Below are 25,225 nucleotides of genomic sequence, written 5' to 3'. Positions count from 1 at the left end.
TAAAATGCACATTGCTAATGAAGAGGACCTAAAAGGTCTTGTGTCCTATACAAGACACAACAGAATGGCTTCACGTGAAGTACAGAGGGAGCCGGTGGATGACTTCCTTGACCTTCTTGACATTGACTACCAAGCCTTGCTTGAAGTTCTCGCCATTCCAGCCACCTCGACTGAAATATTCGAGACCATCCATGTTTTCTTTGCAAATCCAGACTTGGGTGTCATCCTGAAGGGACTTTCGAGGGAAACAGCTGGAAACATGAGTCAGGAGGAAACCATCGACACAGCTTTGAATGTGCTGTCTTACTTGACACTTCCTAGTAATGGACAAAAGTTCCTAGAGATGTTCATGGACATTGCTAGTGAAGGAGGGAGTTTGCAGGACCATGGTAAAGTAGAGAAGCTGGTAGAAAGCCTTGGAAGAATGATTGATGTGGCCATGGCGCTATCTGACCAGCCATCTTTGAACATCGCACAAAGAATCGAGCACATGGCCCAACAACTTCAAGCTTCGGTGTCAGACATCGTCTCGCAGGAAGGAAATGGCACTGACACTGCAATCGAGTTCCTCACGACGCTCAACAGCATCCTTAGTGAGAACTTTGAGGGAATCAAGGACATCAGCCCTCAGGTCACTGGCATTCTCCAAAACATAATTGGTTCATTTTTCAGTACAGGGTCGCAGATGAGCATAGCATCCTATTTGGCAGCCGTGGATCAAACTGCTGAAACCTTCGCCTCACTCCTCTCTGGAGAGGTAGCAGTGTATTTCAACATATCTGGACAAATGCTGCAAGCCTTTGCATTGCTCGAGGCGTATCCTGGAGACATAGAAAAAGTCCTGATGTCCACCAGCATGATTTCTAACTCCCTAAACCACGTCCTTGCCCTCTCAAATGTCACAACTCTTCCAAATGGACAGTCCATTCAAGAGGTCACCCATCCCCTCATTCTTAGCAATGCCATGGCCACCCACATCCTATTCAACCTCTCCATGTCAAACTACAGCCTGAGCAGTGATGCTGAGAGGGAGATGCTTTTGACCCAGACATTCAATCAGATGGTTATCATTGTCCCCAAGGAAACACACCCGTACCTCTTTGCTATCAAATCAGCTCTTTTCACTGCACTCTCAAGAGTATCCAGCACTGCAGAAATCACATCCAACTTCCCAGAAATCTCTCAGTTGGTTACACAGTCTCTCCTCAACTCTCTAAACATTACTTATGATCCGACATCCACGCATATGACTCCAGATGGCCTTGTTTACATCTTGATGACTGTGTCTAATCAAGTGTCCATGAGTCTCTTCGAGGGTCTTATGTTATCCGGTTCCCCTATCCAAATTGTACAAGTTGTGAACTCTTTAAGTGAGGTTGCATCTTCCATTCACTCGATAATGCCTGTTGAGGGACAGCCGTACATCAATATCATGCTCAAACTCATGGAGACGATGTCTTTTGTTCTTAATGACACCAGCACCTTTGGGGATGTCAATGGGACTGTATCTAAAGTAGTCAATTCTTTCAACAACCTTCTGGCCATGGTGCCCAACATGAACACAAACTCTTCCAGCAGCATTACAGGTGACCTGGAGCACACCCTGAAGACAATCTTAATGATCATCCAAGCAGACCAAAGCCCTCTCACCCGAACAGCTGATATTGCCCAGCAGCTGCTGCACACCATCCAAAATCTCATCTCGCTGGGCAATAGCAGCAGTGTGGAGTCTGAATTCGCCAACATAGTGCTGGGGGCTTCTAGCATGAATATTGGCCATCTGCTGGGGATGAATGACACTAACTGGACCGACAAGTGAGTTTCTTTAAGGTTCTGCTCTCAAGGCTGGTTCCTGGTTATGAGCTCATAACAAGGCCCAGTTTTCACTCTCTTTTTTTGTTCATTGCAAGGCTATTACTTTGCTCTCATACATTACTTTTCATCCACCATGGCATTTACCTGCATAAATACTTACTTCTTCAGAGAAATACAGTTTTTGACTCTGAAAAGAACACATTCTTGAGGTCATGAAAATAAATAATTATAATCCATAGTGTAGTGCATTCTGATTAAGTTAACCCAGGAAAAATATCAAGTTTGTGTTAGTTAATTAAACTTTTCTATGTTTGCATAGGCTGCCTGTGTTGCTGACAAACGTTGCTAATAGCCTTCCAGATGACCTGCAGTATTCTTCTCTTGTTAAGTCCATCATGAGGAGTCTGGCCAACGAATCCCAAGGTACATATATCATCTCACTACATCTACTGACCTTTAACACTGTTCATTCTGGGGTTTTATTTCCACAATCTTATGTGCTGATTAGATATCCACAGTTGCATATTGCGCGTTTAAGTATTTTGCATTCAGCCGTGTGAATACATAATTATTTTTCTGCATAATTTACATTTGTTTAGCTCAAGAACAAGATGTCTGTTCACAGTGTATGTTGCAGACTCCATATTCTCCCCCTGAATAAATTACTCTTAGCAATCCCCATAGACATTAAACAATGTATGTTGCTTTATGTTTATGCCTTTGCAAAAATGTTTTGCGTTATCATAGCAACTCAGTAAAATGGCAGGTTTGATATCAGCATTCTGTAATATTCAGCCAGGAGGCATGTGGCCAGATACAGTATATGAGAAAGCCTTTTACAGTGCCTGTGATATTTAAAAAAGCATATATTTCTGTTTTCGTCATCGCTACTCTCTTTTTTTTATTATGAGCCCAGTTGCTTTTAATGAGTAGTTCACCCCAAAATGTTCATTCATTTAAAGTGCCCCTATTATGCTATTTTAAAGTTTCCTAATTTAGTTTTGGAGGTCTCCAACAGCAAGTTTACATGTATCAAAGGTAAAAAAAACTCATAATCAAAATTTTTTATTTTCTCATAATATACATTGCACATCACCACAATGTTCAATGATTCTCAAACGACTCAATGGATGAATCAGTCTCTCTAAATCCCTCCTTTCCGTGAGCCTACTCTGCTCTGATTGGTCAGATGGCCCAGTCTGTTGTGATTGGTCTAACACGTACAGCACGTATTTCGGAAACAATCGCCCATTACCATAACTGAACTCCAGCTCAGTCGAGAGGCTTCATTAACCTCAGAGATTGTACACACTGTATAGACAATAATGATGACGTTGATTTTACATTAATCCCAGCACGAGTCCGAATTGAAGATGAAACATCGGTAGAAATAGTTATTCAACCCGAAACTTGAGCAGGACGTTTCTTAGCCATGCTACTCAGTTTGAGGTACATTATGAGATGTTTCAACTGTAATTTCTCACCATCAGAATTAACAAATGTGTGGCCATGAAGAAACGTGTGTGTTTGTGTGTGTGTGTGTGTGTGTGTGTGTGTGTGTATGTGTATGTGTATGTGTATGTGTTTCTAATTTATTGTGGTGCATATATGTGGGAACTGTATCAATAACAGCACATACGTTAGCCGAGCACGTAAATGACTGATGTAACATTTGCAAAACAAATCTTGCACCATCCTTTATCTTTACTCAAAGTAGTAAGAATGACAGACAATCTGCATTAATAGACACAGTTTTATGTAAAGTGGCCCACAGCTGATTCACAGTAGCATTTCAGTAAGACCTGGGCGGTTGGCTAGATACCTACACAATATGAAACACAATAAACACATTGTAGAGCACAGCGTCTTGTCAACGTCAGTATCCACTGGAGTTTTTGAGGTTTCCCTGGTGTCTGCACGCACAATAAGTGGACGGGTAATATGCTAATGTTTCATCTTGACGTCACAACGAAACGGCTTGCGATTTGTTTGAAAAACCATTTGTTTAATTGACTCAGAGTCGACTCTTACTTTTGAGAGACAATAACTTTATATATGGTGCACTTTCAGATTTAAACCTTTGCAGGATGTTTTCATTCACTTACACACTTCATGAAAGGTAATTTTCAAAGATCCATAATAGGGGCACTTTAAGTTATTATTTACTAATTCTTGTGTCATTCCAAATCTCTATGCATTTTTCTCCTGTAAAACACAAATGGAAGGAAGACATTTTGAACCGTAAAATTTCTTGAAAAGAAAAGGTGCGTGAGATATTAAAGCTTGTTTTCTGAGAATATATCTTAAAATAATAAGTTTACCCCATTGGCAAATTGATTTTGTTTTAGGCATACATATAACACATTTTAGGACATTTGTGCTTTAAAATGATCCTTTTAAGAGTTAACTTTAAAATATATCATCATGCTGTACTTATTTCTCTGCAGATCCACAGTTTTTCCTCACTTTCTTTGTCTGCAGCACTTATTATTTTCTCTTTAAGCCTCTCAATTTGCGTTATATTTTCTTTAATAAAACTGATGTCTTCTTGAGCATTTAATTTCCCTAATAAGTGTCTGATCTTTTATATCGCTTGAGGTGTTGTACAGGTAGGAGCTGTCAGATCTAAATCAGCACACGGCACCATAAAGCTTTTCAATGGCACTTTTCTAAGGGGGGTTTCTTTGCTAGATCATTTGCTGCTTGCTGCACAGTGAGGTTGGCTCGAAAGTGGAGTTAGGTGCAAGTAATGATGCCTGTAGGGAATTTAAGTTACTTTAGCTCTGCAAAAGCTTGATCTTTGTTTTCTCTCTTTCATTTATCTCGCTTCTCTGCAGAAGATCTGCATCTTCTACTGCAAGTGCTAAACACTACCTTTGAATTTGGCTCAGCCAACTGGGCAAATGAGAGTTCAGGCCTGATACTGGACCACCTGTTAACTCAGGTAAGATTTTTGATGGTTTAGATGGGGAAAAAAATTGACATTCATTAAAAGAATAGGTCTCTCAAAAAAAAATCCACATTTTGTCATTAGTTATTATAATTTTGTCATTATTATTCAAAATGTTCTCATGTATCTCTTATGCTAGATTTCAAGTATTCTGAAGACATGCATTTAGTTTTATGTCAATATACAGTAGCACATGAGTGGATTTCTGTGTAGGGTTGGTTTAACTGTACATTTCTTTCTTGATAATATAGGTGTGTACTCTGGAAAACTTGGCCTCTGTGCAGCTGATAAGCCAGGTTCTGCCACTGGACCCTAGACTGCTATGTGACACCGTTGTTCCCGCAATCCAGGCTTTCCATGTGCTTTCAACCAGCCTGGTGAACCAAACCAGCGAGATCTATGATCTGATTTTCCAGACGTTTGTCGGAGACCCTAGCACTTACAACACTGACGTGAACTGGTACTGCATTCTATAATGACCTTCAACCTTGTTGTCGTAGCTTGTATTATGCATGTTACCAGTGTTGGGGAGTAACTCACTAAAAGTAGCTATGCTACTAACATTTTTAATAGAGTGAAATCAGCCAACTTATTTTAAATACAGAGAAGCATTTCCAGTAACAAGCTACTTTTTCAACGATTTGCACTACATTTGTTATTAGTGTCACATTCATTAGCATGCACAGCCTAAAGCTTAGCAAACTGGGTTGTGATTAAACTCACTAGCCTAAAATGTCCACTTTTCCATATGAAGCATTGGCAAGTCTGATTTATTTTGAGAATTAATTTTTTGTTTAGACCCCAAATTCCAATGAATAGGTAAAAAAAATGACCAATTCATCAGATGTTTACACATTTACACATTTTTATAAAAAATATAATAATTACATAAAATTGTGTTTTTTATCATTATTATATTTATGACAATAATATTGATATAATAATACAACACAATTTAATTAATATTATTAATTTTTATATAATACATTTTACAAAATTTTGAATGGTTTGTCTCCAGAAATGATACTCATGGCGCTTACTCTCTCTCTCTTTTTTTTTAAAGGACCTCAACTCTCTCTCAACTTGTAGGCTTCGACGTCTCCACTCTGAAAACTCTTGATATCAATATTACATCTCCAGGTGTGTACCGCTGTCGCTTCCAGCTAAAGAACTGCAGAAACACCAGTGTTCCTTAGCTATCAGATTGTGATTCAATCAGTCTTTTTTAACCTTATCATGCATGCATGTCTGCTCTCTCACTTGTCTTTTGTCTTGAATTTTGACAGCTGAAGTGAAAGTTTCAGAGCTGCTGAAAAATACAACTCTGTTTGTTCAGGATGTCAAGCGGTATACCAACTTTCCCCCTAACGTTCTTCAGGCTCTGCTAAATTACCCTCTACCCAGCAGCAACAAGCAGGTACACCATGACTCACACATACAAAATAGGTGTCCAAAAATCTTGGCTTCACTCAGTGTGAGGCAGAAACTAAAATAAATAAATAAACTGAATCTCACTTAATTCTGAATTTTATCGCCATCCTCCTCATCCTACCTAAACACCTTTGACCGTTTTCATTGCTATTTTTGCCTTTGGCTTACTCATGGAGGGGTGTTGGGCTTTGTTCTTGGTAAAGCTGCTTTGAAGCAATAGCCTTTAGTAAAAGCTGTATGCAGATAAATAGAGAAATTAAATTGAAAATTAAAATGTAGAAATATGTGCAAACAATCAAAGTGTAGCATATATACTGTATATAATATATATATTTATTATATAAATAAAATATATATACATGTGTATCAGTTTGTATGCATTTCACAAAAAAAGTTCACTAAAAACTTTATTATTATTATTATTATCTTAAAAGTGTTCAAAAGCTAAAAGTAGAAAAAAAATAATATAAAAATGTATAGATGTGGTAGAATTGGTTGATTCTTTTAGTCGGGGGCATCATGCCCATTCAAACTGAGGGTATGGTGTACATTTTAGGACATCTTCAGACCTCAGTCATATGATGAAAAAGCATCATGCCTCAGGCTAAAAGGCTTCAGCCATTAGACGAAACGCCACCACGCCACAGACTGAAAGGCTTCAGGTCTCAACAACATCAGGTGTCAGGTCTCGTACAATTAGGCATCGGGCAAAACAACCACAGCACAGACTAAAAGGCATCGGACAAAATGGCATCTGACAAAATGGCATCAGATCTAAAGGCACCGGGGAAAATAAACTTTATTGTAAAATGCCTAATTGTGCGAGACCTGACACCTGACATTGTTTTTCTGACATTTAAATACAGATAAGTATTAATAATATCATGTCTGACTGTTTGGTTTTAAATACTGGTGTACCGCAGGGATAACCTGGTCCTACCAGTCTCTCGTACATTTCATTTGTACAGAGAGTCTGGCCACTCTCCATTGACAAGCGTTCACTTCCTTGAAGGCGGGTTTAAAACTTTTGGATCTGCCCAGAGCCACTCTGGATCTGCTATAGCCAATTGCTAACGTTTGGTTGTGATGTATGTCATCTCAAACTAGCGCACGACATCAACGTCATCGTTCTCAGCCACTCCCTCTGTTCAACAAGTTAAAATTTGACCGGAGAAAACCAGAGAATATACAGCAATCCCAGACGGAGTACTGAAGGAAAATAAAAATTGAGCGGAAGTACGTAGGAGGGCGGAGCCAGGCCACCGCAGGGATGTGTCTGTCAGGGACTGTCTCCAATACTGTTCTCTGTATACATTGATTAATTACAGTGTGATCATGATAATCTCTCCCTCACAAAGTGTGCTGCTGATATGGCATTGGTTTCCTGTCAGAAGGAACTGCTCCTCATACTTTGAGTATATTGATAGTCTTATTTGTTGGTCCGATAGTAGTTTTTCGATATCTTAATATCGAAACGACAAAAGGGTTATGCTTGAGGAACCACACAAGGATAGGAGGTACAGGCCTTGCATACAAACCAGTCATCATAAAGGGACAAACTGTACAGCAGGTCTTGATTTTTAAATACCTAGGAACAATTATTGAAGATAAACTTTACTTTGAAAGTAGCATAGAGTCCATCCATAAGAAGGCAAAACAACACATTGGTCTTCTTTGGAAATTGAGGGGTTTTAACATTAGCACACATACTCTAACTATGGTTTATAGATCAATGATTGAGAGCATCCTTACATATTGTCTTGTACAGTTAAACAGAAGAACAAACTTTCACAAATAGTTAATTAGGCAAATATGATCACTGGGCATATAAAACTCACTCCGGGACTTTTATGGACGTTATGGAAAAAAACGTCAGTTGTAATTTTTAAAGACCATACTCGCCCCCTTCACTCTACTTTTGAAATGCTCCCATCTGGGCGTAGACTGAATTCCTTTGGCCAGAAGAAATGCGTATAAAAATTGGTCCCAATGGCAGTGATTATTTTAAATTGCACTATTTTCTAAATAATGCAAGATAATGGTTGTCATTATAGGGCTTTTTAAATTGAATGTCTAGATGTTTACAGTATATATACAGTATATATATTATTGTGAGGTGTTTGCAAATATGTTAGGAATGATGTGGATATTGTAATTCTGTTTAATTATGTGTTTTTGTTATTAATGTGTGTGTTGTTAAGCGCTAAACTAAGTACTAGCAGAAAGATATTTATAGTTTGTAAAATATACGCTAGTCAATGGAAGTGGGTATAATCCTTTCAAATATAATTTGATGACGCGTTTTATTGATATCTGATATTCTGCACATTGCGTAGGTAACTATACATTTTATTCTAGTCTTAGAATATATAAGTACAAAATGAGTAGCGCCTAAAAGTTGTTGTGTTTTGGTGAACTTCTTAGTTTTGAAGCCAAAATTTGTCACACAGCCTAGTCGATTCGTGCAGAACCAGCAATTTTGTCGCATGCAGGTGGTTGGGGGAATTTGTACAAAATACATTTTTAGCCTTCTGTTAAAATGACTATTTCTGATCGAATGAACTCAGCGAACGCTAGGTAATGGAGAGGATGATGCTGCTGTCACCAGCCCCCCCCCAACCCCCGTTGCCGCCTCAGATAATCTTGAAAAAAAAAAAATAAAATCAGCTTATGTATCATGTATTGGTTTATCACTAGTGTGAAGTCTTGAAGTAGAGTGCCAGATTATTGCAATAGTCTCTGTTTGTCCTCTTTCCTCTCATCACAGATCTTGACATGGTTGGCAAACCTGCAGAAGTGCTTAGACCCCTCGTCTTTGCACCTGGACCCTACAAGTCAGGAAATCTTCAGCGCCTTCTGTCAACTGTCAGATGATTGGTACAGCATGACAGTTATCTTTCTTCGTCATGTGGACATGAAGGCTGCTTTGTTCAAGGTAAAGAGCTGGGGGGCTCAGAATGTATTTGACACACTGTATAGCCATTAGCCAATGAAATACAAGTATGTTTCTAACATGATTACTATGAAACTAAGTAATAATAGTTGTTGTTTTTTTCTTATACATTCATTATTATGATTTTTTCTTATTTACTTTAATAGATTAGGGATTGCAATTAGCTGGTCAAGATTTTGCTATAACATTTATTTATAATGGAATATCCAGACATAGACACTACTACTATAAAACATCTTTTGTTACATTTCCAGAAAAAAATGAAAAATACTGTTACCCATTGGTGCTGTCTGTCATAACCCTGTGACATTTTGTTGCAGCTGATGTTATCCAAAGAGATTCAGGAATTGGTGGAAATCATGCTACAGATGATCAAATTTTTGACAGACATGATGCAGAAACTGGTACCTGCCATTAGCAAACTGCAGGAATACCTAACAAACATAGGAGAACTAAACCTGGTGGCCAACAAAGAGTTCAGAAGTGTAAGTTCTCCCAAAGAAAAATGTATTACTTTACTTTATTTTTATTTTTATTAAAATGTGTCTTTTGATTCTCTCTCCCACAGCTGGTGAGGGGAAAGCGGTCCACCATGTCTAGCAGGGCCACCTTTAACACCATCTCTCGTGCCTTGTGCAAAAACGGCATCCTGACACTGTTTGCCATCACGACAGTTCCTATCTTAGCCGAGACTGATCCTTCCGTCCAATCAGACCACAAGAGAGAAGAGCTCATTGAGAAGTTCAAAATCCCACACGATGCTAGTAAGGATGCATAATCTCAGCACACAGCTAAATGTGCAATAAAGCATTATGATAATGACCTGTCAAGAATCTGCTTACAGCATATTGAGTTCAGATTGATGAAGTGCTGTGGTCAGGCTTAATTAATATACTGCTGCTTATGCCTTGGTCTCCAGGTCCCTTCTGTATGAGCCTCTACTTGGATATGGTGAACACTACAGGCGGTGCGGTGGCCTGGGCCTTCCTCAAGCCCATGCTGTTAGGACAGGTCCTCTACTCACCAGACACACCAATGACGAGAGAGATCATGAGAAAGGTGCTGCTTTTAATATTTTTTTATCTTCCAATATAATAAAATACATTCATGATAATTGACAGATTTTTGCAAAAAACATGAGATCGAATCCCATTTTAAATGCGTTTTAATGTTTTCAAGTTGGAATTCATTTTTTCCATTGAAAAGTGTGATTGAATATCACTTAACTTCTTTGATGAGAATCAGATAACCTGCAAAATAAAGTACATAGGCATATTTGGGATGGTCTGCTGCCTAAATCCTGAAGTTTTACACAAGGTCATCTGACCTATACCTAAACAGTCAGATTCTCCTCTTAAGATATACAGTAGACAGAGTCTGGTCACAAAGATAAAATATTGTCTCTTCTTGTAACATTTTGTGTTGGACTATAACAAAACTTTTTTTTCTTTCCTGCAGTCAAATTCTTCACTGCACCAGTTTGGCGATCTAAAGCTTTATGCGTCTGAGTGGATAGAGTCATCGTCCTATGTGATTCAGTCTGCTAACTTTCTGAAAAAAACCTTGCCAATACTTCAGGTATACTACCATGAGTCAAGAGAGAACCAAATAAATAGTGATTTTTTTTTATTCCCCTCCACTGCATTTACTGTTCTCTTATCAAACAACTCTTCACAGAATTCTCTGCGCAATCCCTTCGTCCAAAACTTCATTCAGACTCAGACTGGTATTGATGTTGCACAAATGAGCTCAACTCTCAACCAATTCTGTAAGTTCTCAAGAGTTTGATACATGCAATGCTTGAATCATGGTGATGCGTCATTACTACTACAAAGTTATTATGAGAGAAGTTAATATAACAAGAATATTTATCTTTTTATGAGAAACAAAGTCATTATTATGAGAAGGTTCTCATTATTACGAGTTTCTAAGTCATTATTATTAGAAAGTTTTACATATTTTACCATATACCATATACATATACCAACAATTCTTTGAGTAGTTTTATATGTACAATATATAAATTCTTCCTTGTAAACTCAAAGACCCTGGAGTTTGTCTATAAACCATAAGCAGTGGTTAAAAAAACAGGACATTAACGTTTTACACAGCAATTAAAGGGATAGTTCACATAAAAAAATTAAGATTCTGTCATCATTTACTCACCCTCAAGAAGTTCCAAACCTGTATGAATTTCTTTCTTCTGCTGAACACAAAATAAGATATTTTGACATCCATAGTATGAAAAAAAGTACTAAGGAAGTCAATGGCTACTGTCACCGTCACCGACATTCTTCAAAATATCTTCTTTTGTGTTCAGGAGAAGAGAGAAATTCATACAGGTTTGAAACAACTTGAGGGTGAGTAAAGGATGACATAATTTTCATTTTTGGCTGAACTATCCCTTTAAATGACAGACTACCATCTATAAATGCTGAAATCAGGACTAAATGCTGAAATCAGGGCTTAAGTCTATGAGATACAAATTTACCAAACCTCCCCAGGGAAAACTAACCCCGTCCAAATAGTGCTTTACAGCCGAGCACTTGACAACTCATGACAACAGCCAGAGAAGCATTACTCCTATACAGCCAAGTGTGTCTTATCCTAAATCTGCTGTGGCTTGAACAGTTTTTCTTACTCTCTTTTCAGCAAACATGACAGTCCTGTTAGAGAAAAACAAGTTTATCATGGAGCAGATCACCACTCTCTCTATGCTGATGATGAACCTCTCCTCCTGTGTCAACTTCGACCGCTACCGAGGCTTCAACTCCACGGATGAGCTTGACACACAGGCGGAGAAGCTGGCTCAAAACCGTGAACTCTACGCCAGTGAGTGCATGCACGCACGCACACACACACACACACACACACACACACACACACACACACACACACACACACACACACACACACACACACACACACACACACACACACACACACACACACACACACACACACACACACACACACACACACACACACACACACACACACACACACACACACACACACACACACACACACACACACACACACACACACACACACACTCTCTCATCAGGAGATACCTCTTCAACTGACTACTCCTCTCATGCGGTTGGTGATACTCTCGGTTGAGGACACCACAGACACTGAAGAGCCATTGGGTTGTTAAGCCTGTAATTCAATGCAATTCGATTCAATTCCTTTGAGATATAGATTTTCACTGTTATCGAGGAGCAGCAGGCCTCTGAGGTTACTATGACAACAGATCACTTGCATGCTGAACTTCCCTTTTATACACATGAGTTCTGCTCATCTTCACAGGCATCATTTTCAAACTTCCCGAGGAGACCTCCAGCAGCCTGCCCCCGAACATCGACTACACCATCCGCATGAACATCGAGAATGTCATGCGTACCGACCGTTCGCGAAATCCCTTCTGGGTGAAAGATGCCTACATCTCAGTAACAAAGACCCAGCGGTACAGCCGAGGCTTTGTGTTCCTGCAGGAGAGCATTGAAAGAGCCATCATTGAAATGCAGACGGGTAAAGCCATGGATGGGCCCGCGGTCCAGATGCAGGCGTTCCCTTATCCCTGCTACTACAAGGATGAGTAAGTGTCTCACAAGCAGGGACTGAGATGCTCACCTAAGATGTGGTGTCTGCACAAATAATCTACAGCTTTTACAGCTTGTTCACCTGCTTCGTTTTATTTATTAGAAAAAACTCTAGTAAGACGAATGTCCTCTTCATAGAAATACTAGATTTGCATTTGCTACATAAAACTGTAGTGCTTGCAAGGCAGCAAAACAATTGTGAAGGTTTTAGGTAAGCTTAGGTTTGGCTTTGGTTCTGTGTAGATGAAGTGCTGGATCAGAGCTGTTGTCATGGCACTGTGTTTTCTGTTGGCTATGCATGAGAATCAATATAAATAACCTCACAATAACATCCCATACAATTATTTTTGCAGTGCAAAGGTGGCTTTAGATTGTTAAACAGATGCTGATGTTGTTTTTTTTATATATTAAAACTAGTGAAAATCATTTTCATTAATTGAAATAAAGGCAAAATAAAAAAAAATATTGGATTAAAATAGTGAAGTGAAATCGAATCAGTTTTAAGTTGAAGTACCAAAATTACTAAAACTAAAATATATAAACTAAAGCTGAATAGAAATACTTAAACAAAAAACTATTAAAATTACTACAATTAAAAAATGACTAAAACTTAAAGGGGTAGTTCACCCTGAAATGAAAATAAAGCCATCTCTTACTCACCCTGCTGTTGTTTCAATGCCTTCTATCTTTTTATGACCTCAAAAGCAGAAATTAAAAAAAAAATAGTCCTGCACACGCTCTTCCATATAAGGGCAGTGAATAGCGACCAGGCTAAAACATTACAAAAATGATACAAAAGTATCACGCAATGATACAGTGAGACGCACGCCATATATGGAAAGTGTTCAGGAGGCATACTATAAGGTTTTGCGAGAAAGAAACCGTATTATTCAGTCAAAATACTGAGCTCGGCCTTTTACAAAGTACTATGGCTGCCCCAATGGAATGTATAGCCTTACTGTTCCAAAAACATATTGTCCGGATCTCCGCTGGGAAGGAAATATAGAGACTGGACCTCTAATTGTATACACTTTGTAGACAGATAAATTACTTGACAATAGAAACTTCATCATGCCAAATGCAATGTAAGGTGCTGTCGCATTAGTAAAACTTCAACAAAAATTTCTGGGGGAAATAGGTCTATTGTCAATAGTGTAGCAAAGCATGAAGCACAGCTTACTCTGAGGTCTCCTCCAAACCAAGCTGCGTTGATGTATTTTGTCTGTGGAATTTCGCCATACAAAGGTAAATGTGGAATTATGCAAATATTATTAATATGACATCATCATTGTTTGAATGCTCGATATTCGACGATCTGTGATTTGTACCATTTAGTCTTAAAAAAAACGAATCTTACAAAACTTAATCTTACAAAGAATGAAAATAGATTGCATACAAAATTAACATTGAATTAATTGCAGAAGTTTAACATTTGGGCCATCAATTTAAACTCGTAATTACAACATAAATCAAAGAGGAACCTGACCTAAAACAAGTCAGTCATCAGTTTCTCTGCCTTAAACATTTGAAGTGATATAGTTGGGTAAGGATAACAAATATGGCAAAAAATTACCTGCTAATCTCAAATCTTTCTTTTCCCCAGGTATCTTAACAGCATTGCTTTTGCCTTCCCAATGGCACTCATGATTTCCTGGGTGCTGTTTATTGCCAACTTTGTGAAGAAACTCGTCCATGAGAGAGAACTACGACTTCACGAGGTATGGGACCAAACATATTTTTCCTTAGTCTGTTCCAACAAGCTTTGATTAAGTCTCTAACTCTCTTCACTTATCCCACAGTACATGAAAATGATGGGGGTCAATCCCTCTAGCCACTTCTTTGCCTGGTTTATAGAGAGTGCTGGGTTCTTGCTTGTGACCATCATCATCCTCACCATCATTTTGAAAGCTGGTGGCATCCTTCCCTACAGTGATGGATTTGTGGTCTTCCTCTACCTTTGTGACTACGGCTTCAGCGTCCTTGCAATCAGCTTCCTGGTCAGCTCCTTCTTCGATAAGACCAACATCGCCGGGCTGAGCGGCAGCCTTATCTATGTCATCTGCTTCTTCCCCTTCATCGTGCTGATCCACTTGGAGGACAATCTTTCCTTCTCTGTGAAGAGCGCTCTGGTCTGTACTGCATTGCAATTTAACATCATTGCACGTTACATTTTGAGATATGTAAAAGGGCTTATGTAATATGTAAAAGTTCTCAATAACGCACAAGATTAATTATATAAATGAATGCAGCTTTTTTTAAGGCTTTCAGCTTGACATTATGTGATTTCTAAAACACTGTTCTGTCATGGTGGGGACCTTTTTGCATTTTTATATTTAGACATTATTTAGTGTGTTTGTTAGGTCACTTTCCTCAGTGATTTCTGTCATTGTGGGGAACTAACACACACACACACACACACACACACACACACGCACACACACACACACATGGACCTCTAAACCTACCCATCACACAAAACGTTCTGCATTTTTACATTTTCCAAAAAAACATAAATTACTACAATCTATAAGCATTTTTTTTATAAGCATGGAGACCAAAAAATGTCCCCAAAAGGATTTTGGAAGTTGCCATCTTTGTGGGGTCATGATGTCCCCATATAAAAATGTCTGTGGGTTTACCAGTACGCACACACACACGCACGCGCGCGCACACACAAATCCAGAGAAATGTATTTCTCAGTAAATTGAGGAAGGAATTCTTTACAGATAATTTATTTATAAATCAAAGCCAGACGGGACATTTAAGTCATTTGCATTCTTTGTATGGTGAAATTTAATTATCATAGCAGATCCACTAGTGAAATATCACCCACAAATGTGAAACCACATCATTCATAGAAATGTTAATGCGAACACCAGCAGAGGACTAATGCGCAGGCCACGGCAGCGGCAAAAACATATTTACATGTTATATTATGTCCATGAAGTGTGGGGTTATAAAATTGTTTTGTTGAATTATTGCAGACTTGCATTTTCATTTTCGGTTTGATCTGTTTTTGATCTATTTACCTCTGTTCAGTCTCGTTATATTGATATGGACATACACTATATTGCCAAAAGTTTTGGGATGCCTGCCTTTACGTGCACATGAACTTTAATGACATCCCATTCTAAATCCGTAGGGTTTAATATGGAGTTGGCCCACCCTTTGCAGCTATAACAGCTTCAAATCTTCAGGGAAGGTTTCCAAAAGGTTTAGGAGTCTGTTTCTGGGAATTTTTGACCATTCTTCTAGAAGCATTTGGAGGGGTGTCCCAATACTTTTGGCAATATAGTGTATATTCCATTACTAAACCCAATAATTAAAGATTATTTTGTTTTCTTGAATGCATTACCGTTTTAACTACAAGAAACATGAGATTAATCACAAATAAAGGACTAGTTCACTCCAATTTTTTTTATTTCTGTCATTGTTTACTCACCCTCATTTTGTTACAATCCTGTATGACGTTTTTTTTTTTATGACGTATAGTGTCGCAGTCTTTAACAACAGCTCACGTTTTGTAAGAAAGTAAAGTTTGGAATGACATTATGGAGAGTAAATAATGACAGAATGTTCAATTTTGGGGTGAACATCGATTGACAGCTGTAATATAAATATGTCTGACTGTGTTTGTTTTTGGTCTACAGAGTCTCTTTTCACCGACATGCTTCAGTTACGCCAGTCAGTATATCTCCCGCTATGAAAAACAGGAGGAAGGTAAGTCGGCACAAAACCTCAGACTCTCTGTAATTAGTTTTTGTTTGGGATAATTAAATTGACGGAATGGATTGTGTACTTACACCTCAGGCATCCAGTGGAGCAACATGTATATCTCTCCCCTGGCTGGTGACACTTCCTCCTTCGGTTGGCTCTGCTGGTTGCTGTTTATTGACTCAGTAGTATATTTTATCATTGGGATTTACATCCGCATGGTCTTCCCAGGTATGTGTGAGCTGCCCAATTGAGAAACTCATCCATTTTTTTGTGTGTGTGGTTAGATAAAAAAGTGAATATTACAATATTACTGTTGTAATCCCCTGTATTTTTCTTTCAATCAGGAAAGTATGGCATTGGTGTTCCGTGGTACTTCCCTGTGACACGATCCTTCTGGGCAGATATGTTCAGCTGCTGTAGCAGAGGGCCAAAGAAAATAGGCAGAGGGCTGCTGTTCACCAACATGATGCAGGAACAAAGAGGCACTGACAAAAGCAAAGGTACATTATTACACACTGATTTGGAATGCTCGATTCTGATTGGTCTATAGCAGCTTTGAGCAGTAACTTTTGCACGAGTGCTAATCTGTATGTTTGTTTGTCTCTCATATCACTCATATTATCAAGGCATTTCACAAAGAAATGAAATGCTTCAAATGCTCTACATTTTTAATGCCTATTAATTAATTAATTAATTTGTTTGTTCAGTAGCGGTGTAAATAGCAGCAGGGCTTGACATTGACTTTTTTGCTCGCCAACCAGCTGTGCTAGTGGTTTTCCAAAGTTACTAGCCACTAATCATTTTCACTGGCCACAATTTTTACATCGATAGCATGGGGAAAAACTGCTATTTAGATATTTTTAATATTATCTCATAATTTGGCAATTGGTATAATAGGCTCACTTTAAGACCTGACCCACGGATCCATTAAACTCTTACACATGCGTTATCTTTCTCAACTGTTTACGTTCCCTTAAAGGCTGGGACACCAAGCCGACAGTCAGATGCCGGGCAATGTCAGGCTGTTTTTCAGCGTCGGTCGGCTTTTTTTTTTGGTGTGTTCCGCACCATTGGCTCTATTTGGAAGTTTTTGGAGTGTTGGGCTGTCGGTGAGAGAGAGAACTCTGATTGGCTGTTCAGCTTAGTGAACAAGCCAGTGCACGAGAATAAACATGACAGACTGTTATTTTGTGTGTATTTGACTGTTGAAGAAACTCAAAGAACTCAAATGACCTATTGGTAAGCCCCTCCCCTCGAACGCAGGTGAGCCGATTTGCAGTTGAGTATCAGTTGCATGGGGACCGGAACTCGGACATCTTTAGGTTTCAGCGCCATAGAGAAACACTGGAAGATCCGAAGCTCTCATTGGTTTCATGGTGTTTATGCTACTAAAATTGTAAAACGATGTGTCTGGGGTACTGTAACACTGATTCCAGGTATCCTGAGAGGATTTTCTAGTTGTCATACTCTCATTAAGTTACGATTAAAGTTAGTGAGTACCTGCTAACATACAAACCGAAATAACGAACTGTTCTCACATCATGTAACGTTAAAACACATAAACGAAGGTCTACATTTCAGTGCCTCTCTCCATATTAAGATGGTGAAATGCAAATTAATTTAATCTAACCCTGCGGTACATGAACAGTGTTGATCCTGGAGGTTGTCATCTGCGTTCGTGATGACCATAACATGAGGCTTCTCCCGCTTGAATTGTGATCTGTAAACCCTAGGTTCCAAATTAATCTCCGGAGAGATGAGAACGCGAAAAAGCGCAGCTGGTATCGTGTATCAATTCAGCAGGAAATTAGTATGGGAAGTGTTTCAATTATTTCAAAATGTGTCGAAAAATCTATTTTTTTGTCATCACTACATTGCACTTAGTTTATTATTTCATATATATTTTTTTACAATTGAAACATATATTAAATATAAAATTCAACCCGCCAAAGTGACAGGGGTGACTGCGTTACACGCAACTGCTGAAATCCCCCCAAATTTGGCTGGTTGGCGGGTGTAAATGTCAATCCCTGAGTAACAGGGTAATATTCAGTCAGCTGGTCATTATCACAAAATAATAAGACCCCTCCGTTTCGCCTCAGAACATCATAAATACAGTAAAACTAATTATTATTAATTATTACATTTTAAAATAACTTTCAATTTTAATTTATTTGAAAATGTATTTCTTCCTGTGATGGCAAATCAGAATTTTTAGTAGCCAATCCTCCAGTATTCAATGTCTTAATAATAATATCATTAATGATCAATATAATGTGTCCTTACTAAATAGAAATATGGATTTCTTGACCCCAAACTTTTAAACAGTAGTGTTTCTTCATTTGCTTCAGATTTATTTGCTCCAAAATACTTGCACTCTCTACCCTCTGTGAAGGTGACACAAATTGTAGCTGTGGAATAAATGTTAATCCTTTCAATTTCTGTGCAGTATTTTAACATCTTTCTCTTCATCTGTGTTAGGTAAAAGTAGCTTGGCGGAAAATGGAGACGAAGACTTCTCAGGATTGACTGTTGGAGTGTCACTGTATGGCCTGACAAAGACCTACGCAGGCCGGCATGCTGTAGACCACCTGAACCTTTCTTTCTATGAGGGGCATGTCACCTCTCTGCTGGGTCACAATGGAGCTGGAAAAACCACTACTATGTAAGAGCAGAACGGGATTTTATATTTAAATAATGCTGTTGATTGCTAAGATAATGATTTAATATTCTAATAAGCATACAAATACGTAGTCCACGTGAATTTTAGGTTAAAAAAAGTAAATTTTTCATTCGATTGAACTATTTTTTTGTATTTTCTATGTTTCAGGTCACTTCTGACAGGGTTGTTTTCACCTACCAGCGGCACTATTGAGGTTTATGGGATGGATATGCAGACGGCTATAGATGATGTGCGTAAGGAGATGGGTGTGTGCATGCAGTATGATGTCCTGTTCGACCACCTTACCACTAAGGAACACCTGTTGCTATATGCTCAGATCAAAGCTCCCCACTTGTCCAAACAGGAAGTGAACGAACAAGTGCACAGGTAAGTCTCAACACTTGTCTCACAGTATGTTATTATTATTTTGTCCTGTAACATTTCCTGAGAGAAATTAACTTTATCCGGGAGCCATTTGTTATCTTGACTCATATGGTATGTAGGTTTCTTATGTACCCATAATGGTGTTGGGGAAGCTACTTTAGCACTGTAGCTTCCCACATAACAACCAGCTGCTAAGAAAAAGTAGCTAACTATATTGATGTTGTAAGGTGACATGTTTTCATTACCAAATATTAATACATAAATAATGAATGATAAATTGTTTAGTTTTTTTATCAGTCAAAAACATGAATGTTTAACATAATATTTAGACACAAAAAGTCAGTTTTGTTTTGCATGAAAAATATCAAGTCATTAACTTGAAATTGTATATTTTTACAAATTTTTAGACCAGTGTTATTTTAGTATTATGTATACAAGGTTATCGTTTTTATTAATATTTTGAATTGGCTTTTATTTTTATATTTTCAGTTTTCATTTGAATTTTTGTTTATTTTTTTAGTAATTTTGTTATATGCTTTTGACATTTTATTATTATAATTTTTTTGATATTCTTATATAGGTTTAATTTATTTTTATTTTGGTGTTAGTTTTAGGTGTATTTATTTCCAGTTAGTAATTTTAGTGCTTCAACTTCTTTTAGAGCTCTAAAAATGAGAAGTTATTCAACTTCATATTTTTATAAAGATGAATAACTACATTAAATATCAAATATAGATATGTTATTTTATTCCAACTTTATTTAAATTTAATTTTAATTTACGATCACTGTTTCAGACAAATGGAGGGTTTGGTAAAAGTTTGTTGGTTCAAATCCCACAATAGACGATACATGAACGCGCTGTGCCCTTGAGCAAGGCATTTTACCTCTGATCACTTTAGATAAGAGTATCCAGTAAATGAGAAATTTGCATTAACACGGTCCCTCTTTTTCCTGTCTTAGGATCCTAATGGAAACAGACATGCACGCCCACCGCCACAAGCGTGTTGGCACCCTGTCAGGAGGTATGAAGAGGAAGTTATCCATCTCCATTGCCTTCATTGGAGGCTCTCGGCTGGTGGTGCTAGATGAGCCGACCACCGGGGTGGATCCCTGTTCCCGACGCAGCATCTGGGACATTGTCCTTCAGTACAAGCAAGGTGAAATCCCTCTGCAATTTAGTCCAGGGTGAAAATAATCTCCTGGCTTGTACCTGAAACAAACTCCCCAATGGGCTTTGTTCTTATCGGGTATCTGACACTTAGTTTAGAATTTAATTAGGCTTGAATGGATTTTCTCAAGGTGCGTGCAGTCAAATCCAGACAGGGAAAAATCTAGACGCAGATGTAGTAACGACTGATTGTTATCCGTCATGCTCCCTCTGATGTTTAATTATCTTCCTCAGAGACAGTTAGCGAATTTATCTCGAGCAAGGATTTAAGACCGTAAAAGAGGGTCATGTCAGATTCTCCTGTTTTATCTTTGTTCATCAGCTCTTTGTTCCGAGTCTGTCTCTCTCTCTGTCTGCCTGTATCAGTGGATCTTTCATTTGACATGCCTCTGTGTTCGTTTTGTTTAACTGTCCAGAACGCACCATCATTCTTTCCACCCATCACCTGGATGAGGCTGAAGTTCTCAGTGACCGCATCGCCTTCCTGGAGCGCGGAGGCCTCAAATGCTGTGGTTCACCCTTCTTCCTTAAAGACAAGTTGGCTAAAGGCTACAACCTCACCCTCACAAAGAAGGTACATCCTAGGGAATATGTCATTTACCCCAATTGAGTTCTTTCTTGAGTTAATTCTCACAAAAAGTACCATGTGAGTACTGTAGTACACTACAGAAATGGTATAAAATAGTAATACCAAGATACGTTGATATACACTACTGTTCAAACGTTTGAGATCAGTAAGATTTTAAGTCCTTTATGTTGACCCAGACTGCATTTATTTGATAGAGAATACTGTAAAAACAATAATATTGTGAAATGTTATTACAATTTAAAAACGTTTTCCTATTTTAATATATTTAACAATGTAAATAATTGCAGTCATGACAGCTGAATTTTCAGCATGTTTTCTCAGGATTCTTTGAATATAACTTTCAAAAGAACAGCATTTATTTCAAACTTATTTTATTAATGTCTTTACTGTCACTTTTAATAAATTTACTGCATCCTTTATGAATAAATAATTTTTATAAAAAAAAGGTCACTTTTATTTGAAACCTTTGAAAGGTAGTGTATAAATACAGTAGTATATGCTGATTATCGTATTCATGTATAATTATATAACTGTGGTAAAATGTGACACCCTGGTATTCCAGAATTTATATTTAAAAATTTGTCATATCAACATGTATTTCTATGCTTTTGGTTCAGGTTCAGACTCCTGATTCAAATGAAAGGTTTGACATTGAAAAAATCAAGGATTTCATTCAATCCTACCTGCCTGATGCTCGACGGAAGGAAGGAGAGGTGGGTGATTTGGTCTATGCCCTCCCACCGTACAACACCCAGAACGCAGCTGAGTACCAGTCTCTTCTCAACGATCTGGATCAGAACCTGGACAAGCTTCAGCTGGGCTGCTATGGCATTTCCGACACCACCTTGGAAGAGGTAATTATCAGATGAAGACCCAGGTGCAGGATTGGATTATGGACTGAGCCACTCCCACTGGGGTTCAGACTGCCAGCACAGCAACGTTCAAAGCCTCAAACAGTGCAGACCAAGATTGCCAAAGAACCACACTATGTTCCCTGGGACTCTTGGCGCATACAGTGCAAGCTTCACATTTTACATAATTTCAAAGATCCTACGTAGAGCTGGGAGATATTGAGTTATTTAAATGATCAATCAATCCATGCGTAAACACATGAGATTTGTGTAGGCTACTATTTTTAGCCATCTAATGCATGGTTTTCCAACATGAGGGTGACTGCTTCCAGAAGAGGTTGCCAAGCAATTTAAAGGGCTAGTTCACCCCCCCAAAAAAATTATTTCATCATTTACTCACCCTCAAGTTGTTCTAAACTTCTATGCGTTTCTTTGTTCTGTTGAACACAAAATAATTTATTTAGTGGAATATTGGTAACCAAACAGTTGCTGGCCCTCATTGTCTTCCATAGTATTTTCTTCATATTATGGAAGTCAATGGGGACCAGCAACTGTTTGGTTACCAACAATCTTCATCTCCTTTTGTGTTTAGAACCGAACTAGAACTTCAGGGTTAAGTAAATGATGACAGAGAAAGGGATAGTTCAAACAAAAAAAACTAAAACATTCTATGAAAATTTGTTCACTTTCACTTTCTTCAGAACACAAATGAAGATGTTTTTAATATTCTCTCAAATAGTACTTTTCTTCCAAAACATACTCCAATAATCTTTGAAAAATACGGTTTACCATTACGATTTCAAACAATGTTGTGCATGTTGTGAGAATCGTGAAACACATCAAGTAAAAAATTGTCAATATATGAAGTAAAAAGGGGGAAAGTTGCTCTAATGTTAACCTAACAAAACCATGTTCCACCCTGTCCAGGTGAACTAAAAAAGATTGTGTTTTTTCTCAGGTGTTCCTGCAGTTGACTCGAGATGAAATGGACCCTAAAGAAAGTGAAACCTTGTCTGTATCAGAGTCTGTAATAGTGAATGACATGTATGCTTCAAGAGACAGTATTCCTGACGACATCAACAGCATGTACCTTGGAGAGAGAGCCAGTAAGTGGTCTTTTTAGACTATTCGTTTCTTGCAGCATTCCGCAGAATATTAGTTCCACGGCCTGTACTTTCCCAGTTAACCCTTGAATGATCTGAAAGCACATCTTCAGAATTTTCCTGGATTGAAGCGGTTGAGATGATTGCCTCTGTCTCATATGGCACACTCTCTTCTTCTCTTTTATAGGCCTCACTGGGACCTCGACCGTGAGTGGGCTTGCTTTGACTGCACAGCGGGTGATGGCCATGTTGCTGAAACGCGTGCATCACTCCAGGAGGGACTGGAAGGGTCTGTTCTCCCAGGTGTTGTTGCCCGTATTCTTTGTAATTGCTGCCATGGGCCTGGGCTCCATCAAGAGTGATCTTCAGCACTTTCCTAAGATTGCGCTCTCTCCTGCTCTGTACCACGTTGATGAACAGTATGCCTTCTTCAGGTTAGACTCGCTCTGTTGTGTAATTTGCCTGTGATTCAAGAGTAGCTCAGATTTCAGTTATAAAATATGGGTACTCCTGAACTACAGATGATTAACTTGTTTTTGAGATTAATAATATATTCATTTACATTTATGCCATTTGCCAACACTTTTATCCACAGCAACTTGTGTTGCATTCAAGGTGTACATTTCATCAGCTCATGTATTTTGAGCTACATGAACCCTATTCACATTTATTCAAATTTAGATATTGCTAATCTACTCAAAGATAATGGTGATAATGATGATGACTGGGTAATATAGCTAAACAGTATGGGATAATGTGCTGTCATCTGATCTTCTTTGAAAATATACAAAAAAAGATTTTACGATTATGACCGGCTAACCTTTATTTATTGATTTATTTAACTCTGACATCGTCTAGAAGGGTGATTTTTATAAATGCAAAAAGTAGAGTAAAATGTAGCATCTGGCAAATTATTTTTTATTTACTTTTATTTATGGAAAATACATAATAAACAGCAGTATTTATATCCATATATATTTTACTACAGCCTTTTTAAGCATGTAAAAATGTCTCACCAAAACATGCATGAGTTATTATGCTTATGAATCATTCATTTACTGATTCAAAATAACTGATTCGCTGAAATTATTTGAACTTCCTCACTTTGTTGACATTTAATGAGGTTAATGACAGAGATGCTTTTAGAATACCTCTCATACTTACGGGTCACTGGCGCACAACTAGCCAGTTGTCACTTTAGCTGTTGCAACCCAGCACATTATTGCACCAAAACAATATAGTATATAAAGTGTAAATATTCAATATTTTGCACAGACTTAAACATTGCCATTACACATTCTCTCCATAGCAATCAGAATCCCACCAGCAGCGGTCTTGTAGATACCATGATGTCCTATCCAGGCATTGACCACGTGTGCATGAAAGACCCCACAGATTCGTAAGTAATCATCCATATGTCTTAGTGATCTGCGATGCAGTTCGGCACTCTGAGCTCAGTAATCAGACTGCAGGCCGCTATAAGCCATGAGTGATTGCATATCACAGCATCAGCTCACCTGGCCACTGCAAATGGCTTTCATTTTTGCCGGCTATGATTTTAGCCTCTCTGATCTTCGCAGGTCTGTTCTTAAGCTCTGGTCGCCATCTCCTTAGCTGAGCCCTGGGACTCTGATACTCTGTCTGCTTGTATCAGTGGGTCTTCTCGTGTTCCTGGTCAATTTCATCACACTAATGTGCCACTTTTAGTTTTCTATCACTGTTTTTTATCACACTATTTTTCCCATCTCTTCTCATCTTACTCTTTTTTCCCCCTCTCTCTGCAACTCGCACATTACACTCTCTTGCTTTCTTGTTCTCTGTTTTTCTATTTCTCTCTTTCACCCACACATCTGAAAACTCTACCTTTTGTAATTCCTCTGTAAGAGCTCATAATAATGCTTCTGTATAGGGACGTACATCTCAGAGAAGAACCTCACTTGCACGTTTTTGCATGGGCGTCGGAAGCAAAAAAAATCCTCTCTCAGAAAATTTTTAC

The 25,225-nt window shown here is 38.3% G+C and overlaps 1 protein-coding gene across 1 annotated transcript in view; it reads left to right on the top strand.

The window, feature by feature from the left end:
• Positions 1 to 490: 490 nt before the first annotated feature.
• The window catches only part of abca12 (ATP-binding cassette, sub-family A (ABC1), member 12), a gene marked incomplete at its 5' end in the record, with an annotated part of 49,234 nt that continues 24,499 nt past the window's right edge, over positions 491 to 25,225 (top strand). Inside the window, 27 exons of the mRNA XM_079821328.1 lie at positions 491 to 1,815; positions 2,135 to 2,238; positions 4,653 to 4,759; positions 5,017 to 5,225; positions 5,829 to 5,905; positions 6,052 to 6,182; positions 8,964 to 9,131; positions 9,470 to 9,634; positions 9,718 to 9,913; positions 10,069 to 10,208; positions 10,608 to 10,727; positions 10,827 to 10,917; positions 11,802 to 11,981; positions 12,462 to 12,750; positions 14,358 to 14,472; positions 14,554 to 14,883; positions 16,405 to 16,474; positions 16,565 to 16,699; positions 16,816 to 16,971; positions 18,953 to 19,136; positions 19,302 to 19,520; positions 20,479 to 20,675; positions 21,103 to 21,260; positions 21,893 to 22,129; positions 23,085 to 23,232; positions 23,417 to 23,663; positions 24,539 to 24,628. Coding sequence (XP_079677454.1) covers positions 491 to 1,815; positions 2,135 to 2,238; positions 4,653 to 4,759; positions 5,017 to 5,225; positions 5,829 to 5,905; positions 6,052 to 6,182; positions 8,964 to 9,131; positions 9,470 to 9,634; positions 9,718 to 9,913; positions 10,069 to 10,208; positions 10,608 to 10,727; positions 10,827 to 10,917; positions 11,802 to 11,981; positions 12,462 to 12,750; positions 14,358 to 14,472; positions 14,554 to 14,883; positions 16,405 to 16,474; positions 16,565 to 16,699; positions 16,816 to 16,971; positions 18,953 to 19,136; positions 19,302 to 19,520; positions 20,479 to 20,675; positions 21,103 to 21,260; positions 21,893 to 22,129; positions 23,085 to 23,232; positions 23,417 to 23,663; positions 24,539 to 24,628 — 5,588 coding nt within the window. The remainder of the gene's footprint in view (positions 1,816 to 2,134; positions 2,239 to 4,652; positions 4,760 to 5,016; positions 5,226 to 5,828; positions 5,906 to 6,051; positions 6,183 to 8,963; positions 9,132 to 9,469; positions 9,635 to 9,717; positions 9,914 to 10,068; positions 10,209 to 10,607; positions 10,728 to 10,826; positions 10,918 to 11,801; positions 11,982 to 12,461; positions 12,751 to 14,357; positions 14,473 to 14,553; positions 14,884 to 16,404; positions 16,475 to 16,564; positions 16,700 to 16,815; positions 16,972 to 18,952; positions 19,137 to 19,301; positions 19,521 to 20,478; positions 20,676 to 21,102; positions 21,261 to 21,892; positions 22,130 to 23,084; positions 23,233 to 23,416; positions 23,664 to 24,538; positions 24,629 to 25,225) is intronic.

This window comes from Gobio gobio (genome assembly GCF_949357685.1).
Source record: "Gobio gobio genome assembly, chromosome: 7".
Classification (NCBI taxonomy): domain Eukaryota; kingdom Metazoa; phylum Chordata; class Actinopteri; order Cypriniformes; family Gobionidae; genus Gobio; species Gobio gobio.
The sequence above is the reverse complement of the archived record's forward strand: the minus strand, read 5'-3'. Positions and strand labels throughout refer to the sequence as shown.